The sequence below is a fragment of the Blastomyces dermatitidis genome (assembly GCF_000003525.1).
Source record: "Blastomyces dermatitidis ER-3 genomic scaffold supercont1.11, whole genome shotgun sequence".
In the NCBI taxonomy this organism is placed as follows: Eukaryota; Fungi; Ascomycota; class Eurotiomycetes; order Onygenales; family Ajellomycetaceae; genus Blastomyces; species Blastomyces dermatitidis.
Window position 1 is genome coordinate 328782 of NW_025544784.1, and position 9911 is coordinate 338692.

General features: G+C 44.8%; 2 protein-coding genes across 2 annotated transcripts; one reads left to right on the top strand and one right to left on the bottom strand.

Annotated features, from left to right (window-relative positions):
- Positions 1 to 1543: 1543 nt before the first annotated feature.
- Positions 1544 to 6164, top strand: BDCG_08339 (SprT family metallopeptidase). The gene is made up of 2 exons (XM_045424117.1): positions 1544 to 3274; positions 3357 to 6164. Exons 1-2 carry the CDS (start codon positions 1989 to 1991, stop codon positions 4669 to 4671), a joined length of 2601 nt encoding a protein of 866 aa, XP_045272901.1. The 5' UTR covers positions 1544 to 1988; the 3' UTR covers positions 4672 to 6164.
- On the bottom strand, positions 1601 to 8913 carry BDCG_08340 (translation initiation factor eIF-2B subunit epsilon). Its single transcript, XM_045424118.1, has 6 exons — positions 8818 to 8913; positions 7793 to 8719; positions 7632 to 7688; positions 7378 to 7502; positions 6103 to 7298; positions 1601 to 5982 (listed from the first exon to the last, which is right to left on the bottom strand). Exons 2-6 carry the CDS (start codon positions 7886 to 7888, stop codon positions 5255 to 5257), a joined length of 2202 nt encoding a protein of 733 aa, XP_045272902.1. The 5' UTR covers positions 7889 to 8719; positions 8818 to 8913; the 3' UTR covers positions 1601 to 5254.
- Positions 8914 to 9911: the final 998 nt, after the last annotated feature.

The following is a 9911-nucleotide window of genomic DNA, read 5'->3' on the forward strand; positions in this document are numbered from 1 at the left end:
CTGCTTTTTTCACTCAGTGATGATCTTCTTGAATGTACAATTGATCAGTTGCTTCATCAAATCATCAATATCAATGTTGACAATGAGTCTCTGGCCAGTGGAGAAAAACTCATTCAAATATGTCTTGACAAACAGTCTTTGATAATCCTGCAGGTTGTTGAGAAAAAGATTATAATATATATTCTCAGTGCTCTGACAGAGCTTCTTGTAACAGACAATAAGATAGCAGAAATATCTCTGAAAAGTAAGATAATCATTCTCCTTGACTTATAATTTTGTCAATTTCTTGAAGACATTAACTCATTTCTCTGCCAGTGATATCATATATTTCACATTGATCTTATTTCACAGGGCTGCAGCATTGTCAGCTTTCAAGGTTTCAATAGTAATTCAAACATTTTTAACAAGACTTGATAGTATACATCTATATAGAGACTTAGAACAGATTCTTCACTTCTCAGAGTTGATATGATGTGTAAAAGAGAATTCTTGTTGAGTTCTCAATAGAATGTTGATTTCATCAATAACTTTCACATCAGTTAATATATCAACATGCCAGGCTTCATAATTAGAGTCATTAAATGTGATCACTGATTTGATGTTTAATGTATATTTAACTTTCTTCTGATATTTCTGCAACTCATCTCTCATAGTGTCTCTTTATACAGGTGTAGTGAGATGTTAAGTGATTTCAGCTGCAGTTATTTGATTCTGTAGCATTATCTGCATAAGATTCATAAGATTGCCTGCGGTGCAATAGATAGATTGATTCGAATCATCATTAAAAGTCAGCATTTCAGAGATGAGAGACAGTGAAGAATTCAATGAGTTGAAATGAACAGATTCTACAGATGAATGTTGACATTGACTCTGCTTTTCTTTGTTCTGAAGTTTCTCTGTTGTCTCATCATTATCAAATTCCATACTCTGGTGAAAACTGACCTCAGCCTCATCTTGCAAGTCAGGAGCTTTCTCATAATGAGTGATTATTCTATCAATAAGTCATCTAGTGAAGCATGTGATTCTGAACCTTGAGCTGAACTCTGAAGTAACAGATGTATCACTTATATCAAGATAACTCTGCTTCTTCTAGATGTGTAAAAAAAAAAAAAAAAGTGATATTCTTCACAATGAAGAACACACTTTCTCAAAAATATAAAGTATATGAATCTGCTGATTGACAGATTCAGAGAAAATGAAATATCTCTAATAAGAAGTAAGAGTCTTTTCAAAAAAGATGAACTATTCATGTCAAAAATGTTGATATAATATTCTAAAAAGAAAAATGTGCCATCCGGGCTATAACCTGTAGGATAGTTTAAGATTGTATTGATAGATCTATCTACAGGAACATAATATAGTGGTGGGTCACGTGATCTAGTGGGATCGCTAACCGCAACGGCCGTAAGGGCCAACACTTCCTGCGTTGTGTGGAAACGAGCGTTAGGTGGTTGATTACGTTACCTAATCCGCTGTGATCTGTGAAGTAGTCGTTGCCCCGCCAACCAACACCACCATCCTTATTTTCATTCAAAAGAGACAGCCTCAGGTGAGAATTAGTTTACATCTATTGTTCTCCCTCCCCCCCCCCCCCCGGGCAATAAACCTCTTCTGTGTTGAATCACTGGCTCACCCTCTAAACAAAGGCAGCGATATGCGATAGCAGCAGTGACTGATCATTATTTTAATTATTCCTTAACGACGCACGGACGAATCGAACCGGGTATATACGAGTAACTGACTATTTTTGCGGGTGCGTGGGTTTGGTTTTGTGTGTATATAGCGAGGAACTAGGAGAGAGACATAAACGGGAAGGGGGAGGCATTGCTGCGGGAACTCGAGTTGGTTTGATTTGATGTTCAAAACATACATACATCATATAAGGGTGAAAGCTATCGCGCACCCGACACATTCCGCACAGCGAGAGCGGGGGAAAATAATTAAGAAAGCAAGGGAAAAGGGAAATAGGAAATAGGAAATAGGGAAAGATGGCACGACTCAGCCGCGCGCCGCCTAAGGGTGTGGTGGTGGATATTAGAGAGGATTCCGACGTTGGGGATACAGATGGCTCCTCCGCCTACGAGAAGAACCGGGGGAAGAACGCTTCGAGGACACCACCTAGGGCTAGGCGTGGAGGTATCACGCGTGCGTTGAAGGCGGTTGTAGCTACAAACGCAACTATAGATACTGGCGCTGGCAGAGGTACAACGGCGAAAGTGCACGGAACAAAAGCAAATCCGAAACCCTTGCGCGGTACTAGAAGTCCTACGAAGACGAGAACAGATGCACATAGCAAACCCACGGCCTCCACAGCCTCCGACGACGACCATCATGATGATAGAGACACCCCGTCCCCACCCCGCCCCACAGCGCAAACACCTCGAAGCAGCGGTCACCACAGCCAACGACGCCAGCTAAGACCCCGACACACGAACTCGCTCCTCATGCCGTTCCCCGCGGCGATTGGAAGGTATGATGGCCTGACGCCGGGAAGGGGATTGGGGGATGTCGAGAATGCGCCGTTGCCGGGGCAGTTGGAGGAGTATAAGTATGGGGCTGGGGCTAGGGTTGGGGAGGGGAGGAGGGATAAAGAGGGGGGGAATGGCAGGGGGAGTAGTGGTGGTGGTGCTGATGGCGCTGGCGTGAGGGAAGTGAAGGAGATGACGGGGAGACATGAATGGAGGGAGCAGGGGGGCGTTGAGTCGGAGGAGGAAGAGAAAGAGAAAGAGGAAGAAGAGGAAGAAGAAACTGATGAATTTGACTCGTTGGATGATTTTATCGTTGGGGACGATGAGGATCTCAGTTATTTCGACGAATCCAGTTTGACTGGGAGCGATGGAGATGGAGATGGAGATGAAGAGGAGGATGAATATGTCGCCAAACCCCGCTCGTCGCCCAGGAAGCTTTTTAGGGGATTACGGCCAACACCAGCATCAATAACACCGAAAGCACTGTTTCGAGACAAAGGGGTTGTTGCTCGTGGAGGGAATAACACAGACCCTACTAGAACTGGTGTTGGCGGTGGTGGTGTGAATTCACATCTTTCTGTGAATGATGTGAAGGCGAGATCCAACAGGTCAACACCACACTCTTTGTTTGATAGCAGTAGCGATGATAGCGAGGATGACAGCGATGAGCAGAATGTGGTGATTCCATTGTTGCCGAAGAAATTCGATCTGAAGCCTCCTGCATCGCTTACTGGCTCAAAAAAACCAATCTCTCCGAAGAAAAATAGGGGCATTGATCACGAATCTATTGGTGGAAGTATGGAAGGGTAAGTGTTTCTTTCATTTCAGCCCATACTGAGACTTTTGTTTTCACAATGAATACGAACGGCTGAAGAGAATACTTTGTAGCTCCCAGCCGTCATCCTCTTCCAGGTCAGGGGAATCAGAGAACCGGACAGCGGTCATCGTCACTCCGCCATCCAGTCCTTCAAAACTTCGCCTATACTCGCCCTCTAAAAGCAAGAGCCGGATCCCACCCACCCCCCATCGACCCAGCATAGACGCTTTCTGGAGCCAAGATATCATCAACGAATGGAACGACCAGTACTCTCCTAGGAAAATGAATACCCCACGCAGAGGTCTTGAGAGGTTCCACATATACTCAGATAACGAAGACAGTAGCAAGGGGATCATGTCCAACAGACGCTCCACCTCACCGCAGTCATCACCCTCGAAGAGCCCAATTAAAGGTCCCCCTTCGAATAAGGCCGCAGCCGCTGCAGCTGCGGCGGCAAAGAAGGCCCTCGCAGCTCAGAAGAAAGAGTTCGACGAGAAGAAAATACGGATGGCGGAGGAGTTCTTTAAGGCTCTCGACGACGCTGTGACGGGTGGGGAGATACAGAAACTCGCTGCAGCTGCGGGAGGGGTGAAGATTATCTGGAGCAAGACCCTAAACACTACGGCTGGCAGGGCAAATTGGAAGCGCGAGACTGTCAGGCAGAAGCCGTCTTTAGTGCCTGTTCAGCAAACGGAATCGAAACAGCAGGCGACATCGTCATTATTATTATCTGCTGCTGCCTGTCATGAAGATAACGTTTCAACGACGACGACCACTGCAGCGGATAGCAGCAAGTCAACACTCACGGGTACATCAAGCAGCACCGGCAGCAACACCAGCGCCGGTAGCAAAATCAATGCAATCCCTCTAACTCCGGCCCTCCTCGCCCCCATACGCCACTACGCCTCCATCGAACTCGCCTCAAAAGTCATAGACAGCGAAGACCGCCTTCTCAACACCCTCGCGCACGAATACTGCCACCTAGCCAACTTCATGATCTCTAATGTGCGCAATAACCCGCACGGCATCAGCTTCAAGCAGTGGGCGGCCAGGTGCGAGCAGGCGCTAGCTGCGCATCCTCTCTATGGCTGTGCAGATGGGGGTACGGGTACGAAGACGAAAATTCGCATTACGACGAAACACTCGTATGTCATCCATTATAAGTACTTGTGGTGTTGTGTGGAGTGTGGACATGAGTATGGGCGGCATTCGAGGAGTATTGATGTGAAGAAGAGTCGGTGTGGGAGGTGTAAGGTGGGTGAGTTGGTGCAGGCTCGGCCGAAGCCTAGGGGGATGAAGGGGAAGGTGGTGGGGCCTGGTGTAAAGGGCATGGGGGCTGTTGAGGGGGTTACGAAGTCAATGGGAGGGGTGCATTTGGATATGTAGTGATGGAGTCGTCATGTACGTACATGCGTGCGCATTCCATCCATTTGTATTGGTATTGGTGTTTGTGTTGTTTCGTGGAGATTTAAGGTGGACCCTATGGATGGATATTTGGTACGTATTCTCGGGCTTGTGATGGATTGAAATGCCGGTTTGGAAAATGTCTGTTGATATGATATGTGAAATGATGTGTACGGAACGGGGATTTTTTTAGTAGGGGAAGAGTTAACACTAGAAGGTCTGGCCTTCACGTCGATCGAGGTGACGCAGTTGCATGCTGTACATTATTTGAACTGCTCCCTCCCTTGTTGAAGGTGTATGTTTTATGAGAGAGACGGACGGGGTCTTGATCTTGTTGTACTCTTTTGTACATAGCATGTTCTGCAGGAATGACTGGTCCATATTTCCTTGCTTCCTTTAATGAAGTTTCAAATATTGCGTTCTTTTAAATTCTATCTTCTCTCCATTTGCTAAAAGGGTGCGGTAGGATTTTATCTGATATCATTCATTGTTGCTCGACTTCCCTCGACGAAACTAAAAGAAACAGGTGATATACTCCGAGAATGATGCGATTTCAATCGTCCCCCTATTCACTATCATCCTCGTCCTCCTCCTCCTCATCATCATCATCATCCTCATCCTCCTCCTCACTATCCGCATTCACCAACCACTCAATAAACGGCTCCGTCTGCCTCCTAACCCTCTTCAACCCCTCACTCGCCACCCCCCTCTCATCCGCCCACCACTGCTCAAATGCCTCCTCCTCCACCGTCTCCAAATCATACAATTCCTTCGCCATAAACAACAACACAGTCTCCCCGCGACTCCTCTCCACCAACTCCTGCTGAATCAATAATAGCAAATCAACCTGATCGGGCTTCCGCACTGGCTCGTCCCGATCAAACACAATCCGCTCCAGGATATCCTTGTATTTGGTAAGGACCTGCTTGACGGCATCGCTGGCGCTGAGCGAGGGCTGCGAGGGCGAGGGGGAGGGCGCGTCCATGAGTTGCTGGATGCGTTTGAGGAAGGCGGTCACGACAGCGCGGCGCACCTGGTGCTCGGAAGCGTTGGCGCTCATGCGCAGGCCGACGAGCTCGAGCTGCACGACGTCGGCGCTGAGGCCGTCGCGGAGCCCGTCGTAAATGCTGTTGACGGCGTCGTGGTGGAAATGGGTGCGGTCGCCGTCGTCGTCGGAGACGGAGGCGCCGAAGCTACCGCTTCGGTAGAGGGGGGAGAAGTCGTCATCTGAGAACTCGGACGAGAGGGTGGAGATTGAGGCGGTGGAGAGGGAGAGGGAGGCCATGTTGTATACTGTATCTGTGTGGTTAGTAAATAAATCGTGTGCTGTATTGGTATAAAAAAGGGAGAAGGGAAATATAAAATAAATAGAAAATAAAATAAAATAAAATAAAAAAACAGAGGAACACCTACATAAGCCAGATGAAGAAACGCTTTCATCATCGTTCTCATCATCCTCATCCTCCTCGCGGGAGAATTCGTATCCGACGCCCCCGTCTCCAACAATTTCAGGATCACTTGGGACAGGGCCTTGTTCCCGCTCCGCTCGGGTAATTTTCATCCCTTCACGGATCGTGGTCCTGTTTGCGATTTTTACTCCGTATGAAAGTAGCGCACCATTCTCAATTCTACAGTTATCCCCCACGACCGCCTCATTGGCCACGATGGCGTGTCGGACCACAGTGCCATCCCCAACAACCACGTCATCCCAGAGATATGCGCCGTCGAGAACGACATTTTTGCCAATGCGGCAACGTCGTCCGATCACGGTGTTTTTAACTGTCGTGTGGTCCCCGAGAGTCGTACCTTGGCCGATGACGGTTTTCGCGCCGATGAGGCACGATTGTGCATACCGCACTCCTTGTTCCTGATAAATATTACCCCGTTTCAGGGTGTAGGTATGGTCAGGGACTAAATTTGTTTCTAGGCAAAGTGGATATGTATATCTCGACACGGTATCCTTGGTGACAGAGTCATAGGTCCTCAGATTCCGCACTCTGGCCGCATAATGATCCTTGATAATATGGGTGTGTATAGTTTTGCCATTCAGTTCGTAATCCTTAAGCACGCCGAAAAGGAATTGTTTTCGGGGCGTCTGGTAATCAAAGCTATCTGACCACAGCCCAAGGACCTCCGGCGTGCAGATATCGATATAAGTGTCGATCAGATCACTCCGGACATCAATTTCCGCAAACTCCTTCAACATATCCGGGTCGACAGAGAGAAAATTCGACGGCTTGGTATAAGACGACGAGTGGGAACTTCTCCGTGGCCGACATTCAATCTCCTCATAATGCAAACATCGGTCCTTGGTCGGGTCGATGAAAAAGACAGGAGCTGCGGATGGGTTCGACCTATGCGAAACATTCGTTTCTCGCAGAATCATTGTCATGATGGCGTTTTTGTCTGTTTGTCGGCGCGCGCGGTGCTTTGCCAACGCTTCTTCAATAGGGTAATTGCTAACCACATCGCCGCTGACGATGATAAAATCGCGTGTTATTAGATGCTTGCCATCCAGATCGCGCATCACGTCGCCCACGGAGGTAGAGGTCGATTTTAGGAAGATGAAGCTTTTGAATGGGGAGGAAGGAGATTTCCATTTTGAGGCACTAAAACACAAGAAATTGACTGTGGTTAGGCCCAGAAGACATCAATATAATAATAATATAATTTGTTTTCTCAGCATACTTGATATATCTCTCCACCTGCTCCGAGTGCGCACCACCGTATAGGAACACTTCTTCGACGCCGGCATTGGCAAGGAATTCCAGTGTGTATTCGATTATAGGAGTATTTGCGAGCGGTAAGAGACACTAATCGATCTCAAACGACAACAGGGAAACTCAGTCAGTTACCAAGGTCCTACCCCCACGCAAATACAGGCTCGACCACCCCGCACATAGAGATCGAACGAGCTCCATGGGAATCAGAAGGAAGCATACCCGGGGCCTCTCCAGCGTAAAGGGTTCGAATCGTGTTTCAAAGGTATCTGCCAAAACCTTTCGGGGGCAAGTGAGTCAGTGATTATTACTTTGGTTGTACGAGAAGAATATTGCAGCTTGCGCACAAAACCAACTCCAAAGAGAGTAAATGTTCAACATACAACAGCCTGAAGCGCCTCCTCCCTCTCCTCTTCAGCTGCTTGTGATTTCTGTCTGGCAGCCGCAGCGCCTCCGCCGCTTTTCGACTTCGGGCCCATACCTACCCGCCAACGTTACGTGCTCCTGGGGTTAGTCTGGTGGCGGGAATGAGAGAAAGCTGCTGTTATTTAATGAAAATGAAAAAGCGAAAGTGCAACACAAAAATATCTTTATAGAATAGATTAATTCCGGTCAATGGCTATCCCTCAATCCTATTTCCCCTCTCTTGTCTGTCGTCATTATTGTGCCGGAATCTGTGACTCGTTGCAATTTTTTTGATACTGTCGCTGCACGGCCACATTACCCAGAGCTTATATAAGCCAACCATACACGTGATTTCTCTGCTCCCTCGAAGGGTCCCGATGCAGTGATGCACAATGCACAACAATAATAATGCACAGGAGAACACATCATCTAACTAAAAAAGATGGAATCGCCCCCAATAATAATGCGAGAGGAGAAAAGGTCAATGCTGGACCCCTTGATGTGGCAAAAAAGAGAAGAAAAGGAAACCAGTGTCTTGAATTCCGCATTACCTTTCTTTATCCACACTGCACCGGTGAGATCCGTTGACAGAGCTCAGGCCCGGGTTGAACTCTCAAGCCCTATAACCTGCGCTCTACAAAACAGAGCGGGGATAATCTGTACATTCAGCAGGGGTTCGACGAAAGCTCTGGGCCTGGGTCTATCTAGGCGACTCTGGATGACTGGGATAAATATAACATTTGGCCTCGTTCTACTCAGCTCCTGAACTACAAACATTGACTGCCAAAGATTCTGCAATAAATCACAAAAAATTGCAGGATCTTGGCAATCTATGTTGCAGCCAGATACCTGTTGTTTTTCTCATTTTGAAAGAGCAAAAGCCTGTTGCGCGTAGAAAGATGGCCCTTGAGATATCATAACTGTCAGAGAACAGCAATAGTGACTAGACTGGTCGGCAGAACCATGAATTTCACATTTGATCCGATTTGATCTGATCTCATACATTTCTTGATATGAATCCCGCTGGGACTAGTAGACTGACCGTGTCACCGTGTCTGGGACCAGGATCAAACTTTACAGTTGTCACATTGCCTAAAAGCATTACTTCTGGTCATGATTTGTGTTCATCACATTGATTTCAAATCCTGTTATTTCAAATATTAAAGATCTCAGATTCACTTTTCAAATAAAAATCTAGTCTCAGATAAAGAATATATTTGAATTCTTAGTCACATTTTCATTCTGATCTTATTATTGAAAATGATATTAAATGAGATTATAAAATCATTTCTTACTTATATAATATCATAATATAGTACTCATTTGTTGAAAATTTAATAGAGAGTATTATTAAATATTATTACTTTTCTAAACATAGATTATAATTAATATCATTTTAATTAAAAAAAAATATAAAATATAAAAAATAATAAAAAAATAAAAAATAAAAGAATAAGAAAAAATCACAATAAAAAAAAAAAAAAAGAGAAAGAAAAGAAGAAGAGAAAGAAAAAAAAAAATAAAGAAAAAAAAATAAAAGAAAAAAAAAATAAAAGAAAAATAAAAAAATAAAAAATAAAAATAAAAAAAAATTAAGATTACAGAGCTATAGTATTCTTAAAATACTCATTTCTCAGAGTTTTTATAATATTTATTATTAATTATATATTTCTTATAGTAAGAGTAACACAGCTGTAATAAGTTATTATCTTAATATTATTTAATAAATAATCAGTATATATCTATATAAATGTGAATAATTAGAAAATATACACTTAAAAAGTGTGATCAGAGTGAACTCTGCTGTTACTTAAATAATATTAAGAATAGAATACTGAAATTAATAATTTCTCTCACTGTATTTCTACACAGAAATAACTGCTTCATCACAAACTCGCTTGATTTTTCGAATAAGAACCCGCTAATAGATTCATTGAAAAGCCCTTGATCATATGAGCATTTTGACCTCATCACTGACTGCATACTCTGTGTAATGATGAAGTTATTGAGCCAAACATGAACCAGACATTATTTAAAACTCCTGTGTGAGATTATCCCTCATTCACCTCTATCACATCACAACCCCGGGCCAAATTG